We start from the raw sequence: 19,351 nt of genomic DNA, 5'->3' as shown, positions 1-19,351 counted from the left end.
AATTTTATTCTTTTTTGGAGACTTGAGCGGATCTCCAGGAACTGGTAAAGCGTATACTTGCTTTAAAAAAAATGCGCTTTTCTTTCTTCTTTCTTCGTCCTTCTTGTTCGCTATGGTCCTCTTCCTCCTGAAACTTCCCAGAAGTTACCCACTTCCTCCTCCCTCAGGACCCTCTCATCATATCATATGATCTTTTGCTTCTGTGGCTGCCCAGACAATCTCAGTTGCTTCTGAGTAGAAGTAGAAATTGGAACAAAGAACAAAGGTAAATCAATCAAATCAAATCTTTGATTTCGCAACATACACGCACATACATATCGTTTTCTTGTTTGTTTTGGTCTAGTAAGCTTTCTTTTTTTCCCGCAAAGGCAAATGCAAGGGCAAGGGCAAGGTGGTTCGTTTCCTTTTGTTATCTTTTGTCTTTCGATTTCCCTTTGTTTTGCTGCTGCTAAAGAGTAAAAACACGACTTGGATTGCATATTTCATATTTTGTTCAGGGTTTGGAGGTTTTTTATAGAAAGTTGGAAACTCTACAGAAAACAGAGAGTTATACTGTTCAATTAGATTTAGACTCAACTTCATGGTTTCCATGGATGGCAATTTTTGAAATTGTTCTCTGCTTGCCTGAACCCATATTTACTTGGCATCCCAGTTGGGATTTCAGTTCAGTCATACGGATCGTTATGCGATTAGGAAATTATGGGGCTTTCCTCTGCTCCTGATATATGCTTGTGTCATTGATATCAACATGTAGTCAGGGTCAGGTACACAAGTTAGTTTGATTGGTCTTCAGGGCTTAAAGTCTAGAGATGGCATATCGAAGAGGAGGGTTTGAAGGGCAGCCGCAGAGGCGGATTCTGCGCACCCAGACTGCTGGGAGTTTTGGAGAGCCCATGCTGGATAGTGAGGTGGTGCCTTCTTCCCTCGTTGACATTGCTCCTATTCTCCGTGTTGCAAACGAAGTTGAGTCCAGGAATCCAAGAGTTGCCTATCTATGTGAGTTGCACCTTTTTTTCTCAAGTTGTATGTTTGTATTCTATTATCCGTCTTAACAATCGTGCTTGTTTTGGCTTAGGTATCATTAATTCTGATCAATCAGAGCTCATGAAACGAGTTGGATATGTTGTAGTGTGGACTATATTCCCATAGTAACTGTCGATAATTACACACGATTCAAATGTTAGGTTTTGTCCAGCGTGAAACGAATACATGATGAATTTGGTTGATACATGTACTACCTTGTTTTTGATTGATGAGGAATCCCTAACCCAGGCAAACCCCAGGTATGCCACCCATTTTGGGGGGTGGGGGGCATACCTCAGTTACATGGACTGTTAACTTGTTCACTAAGCCTTCTCCCTTGGAGTTTACAACCACCTCTTTTTTCTTTAACTTATTGTTTACAGTGCTCAAGGCTATTATTATTTATTGATGAAAAACTTTCAAAACAGGATCCAGCATTGTGTGATACTCAAGTGGTTTAAATGTTGTCTCACACGCCGCAATGCTGTATCCTGCTAGAGAAATTGATTCTGTGTGTGTGTGTTTAGGGTAATGTTCTCTTGCTGGATATCTGTCATATTACGTATTGTGTTGCCAAAGTGTCAATTTTAACTACACATTTAAATCACATTCCACCTAATTAGTAGTCTAAATTGACACTATTTATATACATATCTCTTGTTTTTCTAACTGGTGAACCCTCAGTCTGTTTTTGCTATTTTCCCCATAAATTTTGTTGATATGACGATGTTTTGATAAACCCAATGGATTTTTTATGTACTTTATTATATGTTTAGGAAACCAATCAATACTAACGTCTATGTTGGAATTAGGTCGGTTCTACGCCTTTGAGAAAGCTCACAGACTAGATCCCACATCTAGTGGACGTGGTGTTCGCCAGTTTAAAACTGCACTTCTTCAGCGTCTAGAAAGGGTAAGCTTTAATTTGCCTTGGTATTTCCAACAACTTCTTGTTTTCATACATGTGATGTGGTCTTTCAAGGGCATAAAAAACAAGTAGGGTTAAAAAAAGAAGAAGAAATATTGAATAAATCATAAATGACAGATTATCGTAAAAAAAAGAATTTAAAACATAAGATGAGGACTGGAAAAAAAAAAAGAATTTAAAACATAAGATGAGGACTGGAAGTTCAAAGTCCACATTGGACATGTTAAGGAATAAGTAGTTTTTTTCTGAAAGCAGTTATTAGTTTCTCGGAAAATGTCTGTTTTCTAGTTTTTGCCAAGGATAGTTATTTGGAATTGAGCAGAGATATTACTCATGTCATTTCATTCTTTTCAGGAAAATGAAACAACACTGGCAGGAAGGGCAAAGAGTGATGCTCGGGAAATGCAGAGTTTTTATAGAGATTACTACAAAAAATACATTCAAGCTTTGCAGAATGCTGCTGATAAAGCAGATCGGTCTGTCTCTAGAATTGTTCTTTGTTTGATTGAAGAGTTGTTACTTGTTTTACTTTAGGTTCTTAAGCTTCTTTGTCCTTATATAGGGCACAACTTACAAAAGCATACCAAACTGCTGCTGTTTTATTTGAGGTTTTGAAGGCTGTCAATCAGACGGAGGCTGTTGAAGTAGCTGAGGAGGTGATACATAATCTTTGGACCTGTAACTTTTGCATAATACTAATGTTCACTTACACTTGTTTCTTTTGTTGTAAGAATATATCTGTAATTTTTTGTAATGTAGATTTTGGAAGCTCATACCAAGGTTGAAGAAAAACAGCAGATATATGTACCTTACAATATTCTTCCTCTTGATCCTGATAGTCAAAATCAGGCGATCATGAGATATCCCGAGGTTTCAACCTGTTCATTTAGTGGAATTTTTTTTTATTTTATTCATTGGACTACAGGTGATACATTGCCTCTTGTTTTTTGTTGACAGATTCATGCTACTGTTTCTGCACTCCGTAACACCAGGGGTCTACCTTGGCCAAAGGGCCACAAAAAGAAAGTAGATGAAGACATTCTAGACTGGCTTCAGGCCATGTTTGGTTTTCAGGTGAGTGACTATTGACTAACCAAACTGAGTGTCATAAATTACTGAGTTTTTCATATTTCATCAGCATCTATGCTCTGCTCATTAATGTGCAGAAAGATAATGTGGCAAATCAAAGGGAACACTTGATTCTGCTGGTTGCTAATGTGCACATACGGCAATTACCAAAGTCTGATCAACAACCCAAGGTCTTTATCCTTCTCAGTTCTACCTTAGATTTTCACTTTCTGAACTAGTTTTCATCCCCTTCTTACCTTACTCTATATGCCAAATCTTTTTCTGTATAGTTGGATGACCGCGCTTTAACGGATGTGATGAAGAAGCTTTTCAAAAATTACAAAAAGTGGTGTAAATACCTGGATCGGAAAAGTAGCCTTTGGTGAGGAATCCTATTTGAAAACAGAGTGATTTAGTATAACACTGATGTGTTGTTGTAAATGTTAAGTGGAATAGTGATAGTGTTCTTACAAGCAGCATTAGAATTGCTTTCTTTACTCGGTGCTTATAGTAATCCAATGCAATACTGGGATGTGCTTCTTTCCTTTTGTTTCCATTCTATTAACATACAAACATTGTTTTTAACTGGCAGGTTGCCAACTATTCAGCAGGAAGTACAGCAACGAAAATTGCTGTACATGGGTTTATATCTTCTTATATGGGGAGAAGCTGCAAATTTGAGATTCATGCCAGAATGCCTTTGCTATATCTATCATCATGTACGCTTTAAGATGTCTTTGTTACCTTGCTTTATAACATACATATTCGTGCAACGCAATTTAAAAATCTTATACTTTACAACGTCTTGTAGGCTTGTAGCATTGTATTCTTACAAAGTATAACATTCTTTTCAATTGGAACGGTGATAAACCTCTAGAAGCTATGTAATCTGTATGTAGGTCATTGAATTATGCTATTTTCATGATATATGTAATTAGAGAGGAAAACTAGTAAGTTACTATAAGTTCTTACATTTTATGTTAGCTGCTTGGTTGTTCTGTTAATCAGTTTCATAAGATTCACTGGTTTGGTATTGTAGATATGTCAAACCAAATGGCACCGTATGTCCTATAGACTAATGAGTTTCAAACAATATATTTTCAGATTCAAAGTTAATTTATGGGAGAAGTTTGATAATATCATGTTCTGTATTGAATTTATGGATATATTTTGTATAAGTTATATTATTCTTACCATGTAATCATTATTATTCCTGAGCCAAGCCCTAATAATTGGGATAAAGCCTATGTTATGTTTAGCAGTTGTACTTTACCCCTTGCAGATGGCATTTGAATTGTATGGAATGCTAGCTGGGAGTGTTAGTCCATTGACAGGTGAGCACATAAAACCAGCCTATGGTGGTGAAGATGAGGCCTTTTTGTTGAAAGTAGTCACTCCAATATATGATACAATAGCAAAGGTGTTGCTTCTGCTACCTTCACTTGGTTCACTAGAATTTCTGCATTATATCTTGCTAAATTTGTTGTTTGGTCCTTACAGGAGGCTAAAAGGAGCAAAGGAGGAAAATCAAAGCATTCTCAATGGAGAAATTATGACGACTTGAATGAATATTTTTGGTACATTCATTTCTTTGTTTATGTTGCTTTGACCAATGAAATACTGTACATTACTAAAACATTTTGGTTTGAAATTGTAGGTCAGTTGATTGTTTTAAGCTAGGCTGGCCTATGCGTGCAGATGCTGATTTCTTTTGCCAGCCTATTGACGACATTCAAGGTGATAGAGATGAGGTAAGCTGTAATTGTGGATACAAAATATTCGTTTTCATTCTCTTCTCGTCGATCATCCCTGGTTTCAGTATATCACTAATCAAACCAGGAAAAACTCAGTTGTGAACTGTAGCAATTTAATCCTAGGTACCTTGTTATTAGAATACTTTGAAATTAGTCTATATAGGAAAACTCAAAAGTTAATAAATGTTTAAGTAGGAATCAGATTAACCAGGTGAAAACACTTTTCTTTTAAAATTACTAAAGCTATTTTCCTTCTCATCATACTCTTTGGTTTTAATGTTTTTCATTTTTTTTTTTTTTTTTTTTTTTGTAATTTATGATTTCAGAGAAAGAAACCATATACTGGGGACCGATGGATTGGCAAAGTAAACTTTGTTGAAATACGCTCATTTTGGCACATTTTCAGAAGTTTTGATAGGATGTGGAGCTTTTATATATTGAGTTTACAGGTAATTTTTATTCTACTATCACCTTCTTTCTCTCCTGTGTTTATGTCTATTTTTGTTACCAAACTATGTTTATGTCTGTTTAATCTTAGGACTTATGTGAACGATGTAATTTTCTTTAGGCAATGATCATTGTTGCTTGGAATGGGTCGGGCGACTTAGGTTCCATGTTTGAGGGTGACGTCTTTAAGAAAGTGCTGAGTATCTTCATAACTGCTGCGATATTGAAGCTTGCACAAGGTAAATAAAATCATGTGACTTTACTATTGCTATTGTTGGTTTATTATTTTTGTTTAGTTTATCAAACAATATTCATCCAAATAATTTGAAGCAATAACATAAAATAACTTTTATGTGCAAAATCCAAGATGGAAAAACTATGTGACTAAGTAGAGCAGGAAAGCTCACAAAAACGAAGAAAAGAAACAAATAAAACACCATTCAAGACTTGATTTTAGAGTTTCATAAGACTCATTCAAGGACCTTCATTTTTTTATTAATGGTTTTTTCATCATTTCATTTTCTTTTACAGCTGTTCTTGATTTAATTTTGAGCTGGAAAGCTAGGCAAAGCATGTCAGTCTTTGTCAAGCTAAGATATGTCTTGAAGGCTGTTTCAGCTGCAGCATGGGTCATTGTTTTACCAGTGACTTACGCATTTAGTTGGAAAGATCCTACTGGATTTGCACGGACCATCAAAAGTTGGTTTGGCAATGGTCCAAGTTCAAATTCTTTGTTCATTTTGGCTGTTGTCATCTACTTATCTCCAAACATACTCTCTGGATTGTTGTTTATGTTCCCATTCATTCGCCGGTATCTTGAAAGGTCAAACTTAAAGCTTGTGATGCTCATGATGTGGTGGTCTCAGGTATGTGGATGGACCTTATAAGAAAAATTCTATATATCACTTTGTGGGGACTGAGGCAGTAACCACTTGCTTCTGGATATGATACCTCAAATAATTTATTTCCCAGCCATTTAGTTTTTGTTCTCTTATTTTTCCTCTGCATGTTGCCTCCTGATAATACATCATTTGATATCTTGCAGACCCGGCTTTATGTTGGAAGGGGAATGCATGAAAGCTCAATTTCTCTTTTCAAGTAAACATACAGAGTTTGATTTGTCTGTTCTTTCTATGGGAACGGCTTATCTTTCATTGTTACTGACTGTTCTTTATTTTTTTTCTTTTAATTTTTTTAATTTTTATATAGGTATACCCTTTTTTGGGTTCTCCTGCTTCTGTCGAAATTAGCCTTCAGTTACTATGTAGAGGTATTTCTTTAGTCCATCTTCATCTTTTACAAGCATCCCCACTGCCGCTTTAAAAGAAGCATATGATATATGTTACCTTATGTCTTTGTATGTTTAACATTCACTCTGGTGAAATAACATTGACTCTTTCCAATAATTAACGACTTATTTGTTCATTTAGGTAATCGGGGGCACAAAAGTAACCTTTTCTTCATCCCTTGACCATAAATCATTGCCTCAACTTCCCACCATAAATTTTGCCTTCCCATCTTGTTTTTTATCCCATAATTTGTCAAGGAAGGATTTAAAGTCTATTTGGATATCAGAATACCAATGAACTTGAAAGACGCATAAGAAATGAACTTAGCATATCATCGCTGATTTTATTATATGTGATCATTTGGCCAATTTGAGTTTTGTCTATGACGTTTGAATAATAGCAGCCTGTTTGAAAATGCTTCAATATTCTTGTCTTAATCTTGGGTAAAAGATGAAGACTAGTGTCATATTGGTGGTGGGCAAGACGAAAGTGTTGGATTCTGGGAGGATTGTTGTTGGGAGAACAGCCTTTGAAGTCACTTTTCCTCTGGCTTTTTAAGGTTATCCAGGTTTCATAGTATAGTCAGTGCCAGGCTTGTATTTATTTCTTTTGCTTTGGGGAGTTAGGATTTTGGATTCAGAAGAAGTTTGAATGAAGTTGAGGTAGACCAATTATCAGCCTTGGCTGCCATTTTAAAATGTCCGTTTGTATGCAGGCACAGAGGATTTGAGGTGCTGGTGGTTGGAATCCTCAGGTGACTCCTCCTGCATGTCTTTGTTCAGATTTTTAGTTGATACTTTCCGTCTACCGGCCTTTAGTCCAGCTAGGGAGATTTAGGAAGCAAAAGGTTCCTACAACAACAACAGAGCCTTTTCCCACTAAGTGGGGTCAGCTATATGAATTCTAGAACGTCATTGTGCTCGGTCCTATGTCATGTCTTCCGTTAGATCCAAGTACTAGTTTTTCTTAGAGTCTCTTCCAAAGTCTTCCTACGTCTTCCTCTACCCCTTCGGCCTAGACCTCTGTCTTGTAGTTGCATCTTCTAACCGGAGCGTCAATAGGCCTTCGTTGCACATGTCCAAACCATTGTAACCGATTTTCTCTACTGAGGTGAAAATCTTGGGCTGGCTAGTTAGCTCACAAGTAGTGATTGTGCGATTTGGGTTGGGGTGCCCATTTGGTCTACATGGGTACCCATGAGTTGTTAGTTATGTTTTAATGTCTTAATGATGATGAGTGGTGATGAGTAGTGTTAATTGGGGTGGTGATGGTGATGATGGAGTATATCCATGGGTACCCTGCCATCCCATGTGAGTTGCTTCTAAAAAGGAGACCTAATTGTTGTCTCTCTCGTAGTTTGTGTAGCATATGAGAACATCTTTTTGTTCATTGTCTAGTAGCTCTTTGTTTGTGGTATTTATTCAGGGATGCTGAAGTGTGTTGGGTAATAATATCAAGTGGGTGCCATTTTGGGTAGAGAGGAAAGAAGACAAGAGTTTATGGGGTTTATGCAGGATGACTATTTGTGGGCGATTTGGATGGACAGGAACATGAGGAATTTTAACAATTATAAGGGGGTGGTGGTAGGGGTGGAAGAGCTTTGGGAGAGGGTGAGGTTTCTATCTTCAATTTGGGAAACCGTTTGTTCACAATTCAGGGATCATTTTCTTCCACTATTTTGCTAGATAGGAAGGCAGCTATAGGATAATTTCTTTGTTGAAACTTATGTAGATGCCTTTTCGTGTGATCATTTTTTTTTTTGGGTTCATGGTCGACTCCTTTTGAGTTTTTCTATTTTATTTTCTGTTGATAAATTTGTTGATAAATTTGTTTCCACTGATGAAAAATTGGTGCAAAATTGGTTGAATAATATCATTTCTTTTTCTTCGTTACAGATTAGGCCTCTTGTAAAACCAACTAAAGAAATAATGAGGTTTCACGTAAAGACCTACCAATGGCATGAGTTCTTCCCTCAAGGTAAATGCATGAGTGATATAAACTTCCTTGTATTATACAGATGGTTTATGATGACATTATTTGAACCTTTTCAGCCAAGAATAACATTGGTGTGGTGATTGCGCTATGGGCTCCCATTGTTCTTGTATGTTACTCTTCATCACATTTTCACATCAGTGCCAATCATTCCCTTGGTTGTGTTCATTTATTCTAATTTTCTCTGCAGGTCTACTTTATGGATACTCAAATTTGGTATGCCATATTTTCCACAATATTCGGAGGTATATATGGTGCATTTCGCCGTCTCGGAGAGGTTGGTGGAGAATTATATTTTATATAAATCCTATTCATTATATTAGATTACATATTGATGAAGCTCAATAAGTCCAGTGTTCTATAGCCCAACCATCTTTATCTATCACTTTAGGGGATTTCATTTGAAATGGAAAAAGAACCTGGATAGTTAGAATGACTTGCTTTTGAGTCATGGTGAATCTACAATGGACTCTCAATGCCTCCATTGGGGGTTTGTTTAAAAGTACTCCAGGTTTATGTACACTTTTTAACTTTTCCCAGTATGATTTCTTAGGATATAAATTGGAGATATATTAATTGTGTGAGGTTCTTGCCATTTGACAAGAAGAAAACTTCGCTTTCTGCAAAATAGGGAGTATGATCCGCAGTTAGTTTCAGTACCAGCATTTTCAATAGAATATCTTGTACATTGTAGTTCCATTTTCTCTTATTCTTTTTTATATTGTGGCGATAAATTAAATCTTCAGATTTTAGTTTTTTCTTTTTCAATTGAAGACTGGCTCTTTAATTGTTGTAGTCCCGCGTAAACCTATGCATCTGTGTTTATAGGTCTAAAGTAGATGATTCGGATTATGGAACTATTTTTTCCAAAAGAAAACTTGCGTTCCGTCCTTCTCTGGAACATGGTTAAAAGCACGAAATACTTTCTTTTTCTTTAATAATTTATTTGCTAAATTGAATTTAGCATGAATTTGTCTATAAACTCTTGACTAAGAAGTAAAATATGGTCATCTGCTTCATGCTTTTTTTGGGGGCGCTAATTGTAGGTTTTTGGGACTTAAAAAACCTTACCAGATGTTTCTCTTTCTTTCAGATTCGAACGCTGGGAATGTTGCGGTCTCGATTTGAATCACTGCCAGGTGCTTTTAATAATTTTTTGATTCCAGTGGAAAGGAATGAGCAGACTAAAAAGAAGGGAATACTAAAAGCCACTTTCTCTCGCAAGTTTGATAAGGTTTGATCACTGTTCTGCATTAGAAGCCACCAATATTGATAATGATCTTCAATACAGAAATTGGTGCCTTTCTCTGTTGATCTCTGAAAGAACATTTGAGTCATTGTATCTTTTCTGGCTGCTTCAGACCCCATCTAGTAAAGAAAAGGAAGCAGCAAAGTTTGCACAGATGTGGAACGAAATAATTAGCAGTTTCAGAGAAGAGGATCTGATTAGTGATAGGTAAATAATGTGCCACGTAAGGAACTGCGTTCTTTAATTTGGAATGAACGTTGAATTCCAATCTTTTACTCTTTGGATAAAACAGTTGGAGTTAGAATACTTATTTGTTTTGCAGGGAAATGAACTTGTTGCTCGTTCCATATGGGGCTGACCCAGATTTAGTAGACCTAATCCAGTGGCCTCCTTTTCTGCTTGCTAGCAAGGTCTATCTTATTATGAAATTTTTTTCCACTAGTCTTACCAAGACCAATAAATGTACTCACTTCGCAGTAATTCTATAGATCCCGATAGCACTGGACATGGCAAAAGACAGCAAAGATAAAGACCGTGAGCTGAAAAAGAGAATGAGTAATGACAATTATATGCGCTGTGCTATTCACGAATGCTATCTCTCGTTTAGAAGTATTATTAACTTTTTGGTCCTTGGAGATCGTGAAAAGAAGTGAGTAAAATATTAGTTGAATTAGAACTGAAATAGTAGAAAAGTTAACTTCATCTGCCAGATTTTGTTATCTTCCTGATATTTCCTTTGTCCAGGGATATAAATGAGATCTTTGCCATAGTTGACGATCATATTCAAAAGGGAAACCTGACAACAGAGTTCAATATGAGTGCTCTTCCAAGTCTCCATGAACAATTTGTCAAGTTAATTGAATATCTGGTATTCTTCTTTGACAATAAACTCTCATATATCTGTTGATTAACCTAGGTAGTAGCTAGTCCCAACCATATCTTTCTGATGAATACAGATGGAAAACAAAAAGGAGGACAAGGACCAGGTTGTAATTGTCTTGCTTAACATGTTAGAGGTTGTGACAAGAGACATAATGGAGGATGAAAGTCCCAAGTAAATGAGTTCTATCCCAATATCTCGAATAATGTAAATATTTTGATATTCCCCTCAATCCTCCTCTATATTTCTTTTTCATGCAGCTTGCTAGATTCGAATCATGGATCATATGGAAAAGATGAGGGAATGACACCCCTTGATCAACGGGATACATATTTTGGTGCACTGAGGTTCCCAGTCCCAGTGACTGCAAAAACAGGAGCTTGGAAAGAAAAGGTAATGTTTCCTTGAGAAAATTATGATTTCAGTGCTGTTTGTAGGATTAGCTGCAGACACCTTGTCCTGGCCCAGGATATTCATGCTATTTATGTTTATAGGACGAGCCCTTCTAGTGCAGCCCTTCCCCATCTGGTTTCTCAGTCTGAAGTTTTTTTGTTCATATCTTTCTTATTTTCATATCTTTTCTCTCTCCTAATTGAGTCCATCATCTTCTGCAGATCAGAAGGCTACATCTATTACTTACAGAGAAAGAGTCTGCTATGGATGTCCCATCCAACTTGGAAGCAAGAAGGCGCATTTCTTTCTTCTCCAACTCCTTGTTTATGGACATGCCTCCTGCACCCAAAGTTCGAAATATGCTTTCCTTCTCGTATGTTCTCTTCAATTTAGACTTTCTTTCATTATTATTTCATTTTTACTTTCACAGGTGACCAGTAGTGTCAATTATTGTCATGCCCTTGACATAGGATAATTTTTCTTTATTATTTTCTCAAGCTGAGGCTGTAATTATCAGCGAGGTGTTGACACAGGATATGAGAAGTGGATAACTTTTTGCACTAAACCAGTCCAAACAACTAGACTGTTTGCGAAAGCGTAGACAACTCATAGATTTAGCATCTTCACTACACCATTGTGTGACTGTTCAGACAAGAATAGAAATTACCAAATTGAACTGCAATTGACTTATCTTCACAATACTTAGTTTCAAGTAAATTGCGAGGTGGAGTAACACTAAAGTTCTCCAATGACCATGTATGCACTAAGATATGCGTCATATAATGTGTATAAAATACTGTTAGCTAATCAGAATAAACACCGCTCAATCGATTTTCATCTTACACGATTGCATATAATCTTTCAAGTGCAATAATCTAATAAGTTTGGGAGATATCTTTTCTTTCAACCACCTCATAGTATTGATAAGTTGTAAAAAAATAGTATGGCAGATCACTTTATCCTTTTTGGGGAGTAAATTATTTTGGTAGCTATATATTGCCTGATGGTTTTGATTACTTCGTAGGGTTTTGACACCATACTATTCAGAAGAAGTTCTTTTCTCCAAAAAACATCTGGAATGGCAGAACGAAGATGGTGTCTCTATCCTTTTCTACTTGCAGAAGATCTTTCCAGGTTAGTTGTTTTCTGTTTATTGTTTTGCCTTTTGTCTCAATTTCTTCTTTTATATTTATCGATCCATGATTGGTTACAGATGAATGGACTAACTTTCTTGAGCGGGTCAAGTGTGAAAATGAAGAAGAACTCACAGAAAACGATGAATTGGAAGAGAAACTCCGTCTATGGGCATCCTATCGAGGCCAAACTTTGACCAAAACTGGTATAAGAAAAACGCAGATCTCTCTCCCTCTCTCTTTGAAACTTGATTGATGTGTTATTTTACATTTATACGATTTGAGTTGTCTTCAACTATTCTTTCAATTAAGTACGAGGTATGATGTATTACCGGAAAGCTTTGGAACTTCAGGCCTTCCTTGATATGGCAAAAGATGAAGGTAATCAAGTTTAGTTTGTATTGTAAATTTGTAATTACCAATTACCATACCTCTTGTACGGTTAAGTTTTGAAATGCTGATTTCAAAATTTCCTCATTATTAGAGCTAATGGAAGGCTATAAGGCTGCTGAATCAACTATTGAGGAACACTCAAAAGCCGAAGGGTCACTTTTGGCACAATGTCAGGCAGTGGTTGATATGAAATTCTCATATGTTGTGTCCTGCCAACAATATGGAATTCACAAGCGATCTGGAGATGCTCGTTCCAAGGACATTTTGAAACTTATGGCAACGTATGTTCTTTAGTATCTAGTTAATTAGTTTTTTATGTCTGTGAAATGCATACTGAATTGCTAATAGTGTAGTCTAATAGATTAAGCAAACATCAAGTTTTTGTGCGAATTAGTTATATTATGCCAGGCCTTTTTACCCAAGGTTAAAGCTTTAAGTGGTTTACAAATTTAAAAAGAAGGTCCTAACTATTTTACAAGAAAAATATTATTTGAGGGTAAAATTGTTAGTGGACGCATAACTAATAGAACAAAAGAAAAAATGGAATATATTTGTATCCTGTTATTTGATAAAATTTGTTGGTTACTATGGTCGATAAAGTTTCAGCAGTTACTGTATGGTTAACGTCCTCAGGTCCTACTTTTGCTCCTCCTAATTGCTTGGAAAGAGAATGTTGTGTTTTAATTTTCAATGTGATGACATTCTAAGTTAAAACTTAAAATACACTTTTCTGTCACGAAAGCACAAGGTGGTGTTTGTAAAGTTTTGTTACTTATAGAAGCAGTCATGATTTATGTCGCTTAATTTTCCCTCTTGCAGTTATCCGTCTCTTCGAGTAGCTTACATTGATGAGGTAGAGAAAACTAGTGAAGATAAGTCCAAAAAGAATGTTTGGAAGGTCTACTATTCGGCTCTTGTAAAGGCGGCTCCTCCAACTAAGTCAGTTGATTCTTCTGATCCAGTTCAAAGGCTGGACCAGGTAAAATTTGAATAATATTCAACATTGGATAGTGGCAAGTACTTAAATGAGACCTTTGTGGCAGAGCCTCATAGACCTGTAAGAGATTCATGGCGGTCTCCTTCTAGTAATTTTTGTTTTAAGCAAATTCAGCTTAGGGAACTCTAACACGGCAACACATTTTCTCTACATGAACAATGCTTTATAATGTATTACCTAATCTTCTTTTACAGGATATTTATCGGATAAAGCTTCCTGGACCTGCAATATTGGGAGGGGGAAAGCCAGAAAATCAAAACCACGCCATCATTTTCACACGTGGAGAAGGCTTGCAAACCATAGATATGAACCAGGTACACACACGCGCACACAAAAGATCATATGTACATGCTTTGTGTTGAAAATAGAGAATGAGAAGGGTTTAGTTAAACTATACTTCTCCAATATTGAGGGTAGCTGTAAAAGGGATCAGAAAATGTAAAGTACAAATTGCATCAAATCAGACTTTTCTAGAATATTATATCAATCCTGGTAACTTCCTATAATTGAGTTAATCTTGTTTAACTAAGCTAAAACTTCTTCCTCTTTTTGTGTGCGTGATAGAACGAATATACTATTTGTTAACATAAAGTAGAGTAAAAATGATGGCCTACTGGGGCCATAGAGAGGAAGGGGAAATGAAAGATGTGGATGAAATAGAACCACAAGGTGTGGATGAATTTTGCTATTGCAGGGACTTGGACATTGTAAGTGGTTTCAAGATTCTTTTACCTGTTTCAATCCTCACGTTTATAGTAGCTAGAACTTCTTTGTGTGAAGTCACTAGGTTTTTTTCGGGAAAGAAAGTTTGATAACGAGATAAACAGTCACACTGAAATAGGGCATTGACCTTGTTTGCTGTATAGGTATGAACTGTCTGCTTGAACTTCTTGGAAACTCAGTGTCCTAACCTAACGACATTGTTGTATCTATCTAACAGGATAATTACTTGGAAGAAGCATTCAAAATGAGGAACTTACTGCAAGAATTTCTTGAGAAGCATGATGGTGTTAGATTTCCGACAATACTTGGACTTAGGGAGCATATTTTCACTGGCAGGTATATGCTGTGTTGTAGCTCTGGAGCAGGATTTCCAATGCAACAATAATTAAAATCCATAGATTGTTTGATCTTTGGTGCGTGTGCGTGTGGCTTAGCATCCCTTCTGTTAATTTTGCAGTGTTTCATCTCTTGCATGGTTTATGTCAAATCAAGAGACTTGTTTTGTAACTATTGGGCAGAGATTGCTGGCTAACCCTCTGAGGTAAGAGTATTGAATTTGGATTAGTTTCTGTTTTCAAAATTTCTGGTATACTATTTGAAAATGTAAACTTTATTCCGCATCCAATGAGATTTAGATGTCATAATGTGCTACCTGTTTGTTCGATATAAGTCTCATACCAACTGTGATTTTATGCAGACTGCATGCTTTTCATATCCAACATGCATTCAAATTCTTATTAGTTAATTTGTACGAGGTCGCGGACTAGATTTGTTTGCTTTTTTGGTTTAATAAGAATGGTTATATTTATTTTCAGTCAAAAGTACAACATGGATTTTTTTTCATGATTATTCCTGCTTTATTGTTTTTGTTGAATTTAGTCCACTCTCAGCAGGTTAAAATATGTGAGGGTGTGAAGAACATCCCACATCGGAAAGTTAAGAAACCTTGCATGGGTTTATAAGGAATTGGGATACTCCACCCATTGCCAGTTGTTTTCGGGTGGAACCTCAACTTCCTTCTTGGTATCAATGCCAAGTTTTTTTTCGCTTGTGATGCTCAACTGCCGCATGTGCTCCATCTCACCTAATTACATTTGATGTGTTAGGCTAGAAATTTCTCCACACTTGATGGGGCATGTGAGGATGTGAAGGCCCATCGGAAAGCTAAGAAGCCTTGGGCAGCTTAGGAGTTGGCCTGCTAACCCCTCCCCACCACACACACACACACACACACACACACACACAAAACTGGGCCACATTACTGAATGTGTAAACCAAAGTTCACTTGTAACATTACTAGTTACCTTGTTTGAACAACCAAGTTATTAAAACATAAAGGAAACATGGAGAAACTTATGTTTAGTAATGATCGATTACTAATTCATGTTTTCTATTAAACTCATAACCTAATATTAGTTGGATTTTATTTTATTTTTTGAGGTAAAATATTAGTTGGAATTAAGTGTACGCAAAAAATTGATATAGAGATTGATTTTGTGAACTACGCAAGTGTATGATGTTAGATATTGTTTATTTTTGTTGTGCTTTTCTTGAAGTTTTTCCAGAAACACAATTCACACCTTTTCAGCTACCATATGTTTTCTTGTCTAGTTGAAGTCTGCTGACTCCATAATTGTTGTTGCTCGTTCAGAGTTAGATTCCACTATGGTCACCCAGATGTATTTGATCGACTGTTTCATCTGACTAGAGGAGGTGTCAGCAAAGCTTCCAAAGTCATCAACTTAAGCGAGGACATATTTGCAGGCATTCTTATTGCTTTGTTTAAGACTCCCCCGCCCCAAAGAATGACAGTGAACCAATTTAACATATTTGTTATCTGCAGGTTTCAATTCTACATTACGCGAAGGTAGTGTCACTCATCATGAATATATACAAGTAGGGAAAGGACGAGATGTTGGCCTCAACCAGATCTCAATTTTTGAGGCAAAAATAGCTAATGGGAATGGCGAACAGACACTGAGTCGTGACATCTATAGGCTTGGGCATCGATTTGATTTCTTTAGAATGTTATCCTGCTATGTCACCGACAATTGGTTTCTATTTCAGCACTTTAGTACGTACCTGTCTACCTCTTTCTTCAATTAATAATGTAATCTCCCTTTCCCGTTATCTCAAATGTTTTATTTCTGGTTTGACAGTTGACTGTGCTTACGGTCTATGTGTTTCTCTACGGTCGCCTTTATCTTGTTGTCAGCGGACTTGAAAAACAGCTGAGTACTCAGCGAGGTATTCGAAACAATAAGCCTCTTCAAGTAGCTCTTGCTTCTCAGTCTCTTGTGCAAATTGGATTTTTGATGGCCTTGCCTATGGTTATGGAAATTGGTTTGGAAAAGGGGTTCCGCACTGCACTTAGCGATTTTGTATTGATGCAATTACAATTGGCCCCGGTGTTTTTCACATTTTCTCTTGGTACAAAGACCCACTATTATGGAAAGACTTTGCTTCATGGAGGTGCAGAATACAGAGGAACGGGTCGTAGCTTTGTAGTGTTCCATGCCAAATTTGCTGATAACTATAGACTCTACTCTAGAAGTCACTTTGTCAAGGGCATTGAGTTACTGATTCTGCTTGTTGTGTACCACCTATTTGGTCGTTCATATAAAAGTGGAGTTGTATATATCCTCATTACAATACAGATATGGTTCATGGTTGGAACATGGCTTTTTGCTCCTTTCCTCTTCAATCCATCAGGGTTTGAGTGGCAAAAGATCGTCGATGACTGGACAGATTGGAAAAAGTGGATAAACAATCATGGAGGGATCGGTGTATCACCTGAAAAAAGTTGGGAATCCTGGTGGGAAAAAGAACATGAGCATCTTCTTTACTCTGGGGTGCGTGGTATCGTTGTTGAGATATTATTAGCATTGCGCTTTTTCATTTACCAGTATGGGCTTGTTTATCACCTTAACATCACAGACAACAAAAGTTTCCTGGTATATCATTTCTTGACCTTTATATATGCATTCCCAATAACTGTTTTATTCATAATACGGGTATATTAATTTACTTTTCACTGCACGTGCAGGTATATGGTGTTTCGTGGCTTGTTATCATTCTGATTTTGTGTCTGATGAAGGTGTGTAGTAAAATTTCTGGACTCCTAACATATATCTTGAAGCGAAGCCGTATTTCCTTGTTTATAGATTTATATTTATTGCAGCATTGTATGATGTCAGTCATGAGTTGTTTTAGGGGCAGAACTTACCATATAGAGAAGCTTTCTTCTTTATTGCGCTGAGAAGAAACTGAGGCTTTTTGCATTTGCTTTGGGTTTGAAAATTCAAAATCTGTCTTTTGATAAGTTAAGGAAATATTTTCTGTCAATACCAACAGAAAAATGGTTCACATGTTTGCTTCCGTGTACTTTCAGAGAAAAAGTTCAGTTGACTTTTTTTTGTACTTTCAAATACAGCATTAAACAACATAACTTTTTTTAACTGAGTTCGTGGATTGGAGCATGAAGTTTTGCTGGAAAATTATTTCTTCTGCCTACCAGTGCACATACTTTAGAGATTTTTATACGTGAAAAATTTAGACAAACGCTTATTTAAATAAAGATTCTTGGTGTTAACGAACTGTTCGTAGAAGCCAAATGCTTATACAGGGATTATTAGTGAATATAGTGGTGTACGTTATGTTAAAATGTGCATATTTGCATGAAGGAAAAATATGCTTGGGTTTTACTAACTGTTTTGTTTGGGCAGACTGATAATGAAAAGTAAATATGTTTGCCTCTTGGATTTTATTTTCAGGCTGTGTCTGCTGGAAGGCGACGATTAAGTGCAGATTATCAGCTTTTGTTTCGACTGGTTAAGGGATTTATATTTATTACATTTTTAGCTATATTCGTTACCTTAATAGTGCTCCCTCATATGACCCTTCGGGATGTCGTAGTGTGCATTCTTGCCTTCATGCCAACTGGTTGGGGATTGCTTTTGGTCAGTAAATTGTTTTTATCAGTTTCTGTCTACTCTTTTGCAAATTTATTCTTTCCTGTTTTCTTTAAATAATTCCATATTTTGTGGTTTGGTTTTTACAGATTGCGCAAGCTTGTAAGCCGGTAATTAAACGAGCAGGGTTTTGGGGATCAGTTCAAACACTTGCTCGTGGTTATGAAATAATCATGGGGTTGCTTCTTTTTACCCCGGTTGCATTCTTGGCTTGGTTTCCGTTTGTTTCCGAATTCCAGACGCGAATGCTTTTCAACCAAGCATTCAGTAGAGGTTTACAGATCTCGCGTATTCTTGGAGGACAAAGGAAAGGCCCTCACTCCTCCAACAATAATGAATAGTCGATCCTGATTCCCAAGGGATGGCCTTATTTATCTCTCATTGTAATTAGCACCATTGCTTGCTTAAATAGATGACTCGCTCTTTATAATTTTGTTTTCTTGGAAACATTAGAATAAATACACAGGTGAATGTATAATTATTAAGGTTTGACGCTTGACAATGTTTATTTGTAATAGAAAAAGAAATCATTTAATAAAATATTTAGAGCTTTAGGTTAGGGGTTTTAGAAGGTAATGGCGATGGAACACTCGAGATGACTAGTATAGTCGCAATCTTTGCAGCAGTAGACCCAGCAGCCCTCTGGGAAAGACCCTCCACGGATATCGCAAATGTTTTGTTTGTCTTGATCATTTTCGTGATTCGGGGGCAATGAAGAATATAGGAGAGTTAGGGTGTGCTCATGATGATGATGATGATGCTGAAGGCTCAGAATTTCAGGCAACGCAGCGGACTGAAGATGGAGATCGTATTTGCAGTGGACGCAGTGGGAGGCGAAACAATTAGAGCCGAATCCAGAGCAGGCATCGCATTTGAACTCGCCATATTCTTAGGGAGGGGTGGAGATGATAATGAAGGGGTGTTGGGGGGTGAGACTTGTGCTTTATTTGTCGGGGAAGCTCGAAGCACAAGTCGTGGAGGTAAAACTCGCACTTGGACTTGCTGCATTTGTAAGCTGAAGTACCCGAGTTCATCATCAACTCCAGGTCACACCCTGAGCAAATGATAATTTCATCATCCTCTTCTCGCACTTGAAATGGGCATGACTCAT

The 19,351-nt window shown here is 36.8% G+C and overlaps 1 protein-coding gene across 1 annotated transcript; it reads left to right on the top strand.

Annotated features, from left to right (window-relative positions):
- Positions 1-8: 8 nt before the first annotated feature.
- On the top strand, positions 9-18,794 carry LOC103945817 (callose synthase 1). The gene is given in 44 exon segments (XM_048586244.1): positions 9-265; positions 794-996; positions 1,836-1,936; positions 2,306-2,427; positions 2,514-2,607; positions 2,711-2,821; positions 2,909-3,025; positions 3,118-3,210; positions 3,310-3,401; positions 3,612-3,738; positions 4,302-4,439; positions 4,520-4,596; positions 4,677-4,770; positions 5,100-5,222; positions 5,342-5,459; positions 5,752-6,086; positions 6,266-6,318; positions 6,430-6,490; positions 8,405-8,486; positions 8,561-8,610; positions 8,692-8,778; positions 9,595-9,735; positions 9,863-9,957; positions 10,073-10,160; positions 10,239-10,399; positions 10,495-10,618; positions 10,707-10,804; positions 10,891-11,023; positions 11,245-11,396; positions 12,048-12,157; positions 12,237-12,362; positions 12,469-12,537; positions 12,641-12,830; positions 13,369-13,528; positions 13,741-13,860; positions 14,487-14,605; positions 14,727-14,810; positions 15,921-16,033; positions 16,113-16,315; positions 16,317-16,343; positions 16,429-17,223; positions 17,316-17,366; positions 18,043-18,228; positions 18,330-18,794. Coding segments are annotated over 43 exon segments (5,859 nt in total). The 5' UTR covers positions 9-265; positions 794-809; the 3' UTR covers positions 18,582-18,794.
- Positions 18,795-19,351: the final 557 nt, after the last annotated feature.

This window comes from the organism of the source record quoted next, unplaced genomic scaffold (assembly GCF_019419815.1).
Source record: "Pyrus x bretschneideri cultivar Hongxiangsu unplaced genomic scaffold, Pyrus_bretschneideri_v1 Contig24, whole genome shotgun sequence".
NCBI classification, from domain to species: Eukaryota; Viridiplantae; Streptophyta; class Magnoliopsida; order Rosales; family Rosaceae; genus Pyrus; species Pyrus x bretschneideri.
Note: the sequence above shows the minus strand (reverse complement) of the source record. Positions and strands in the feature narration are given on the sequence as shown.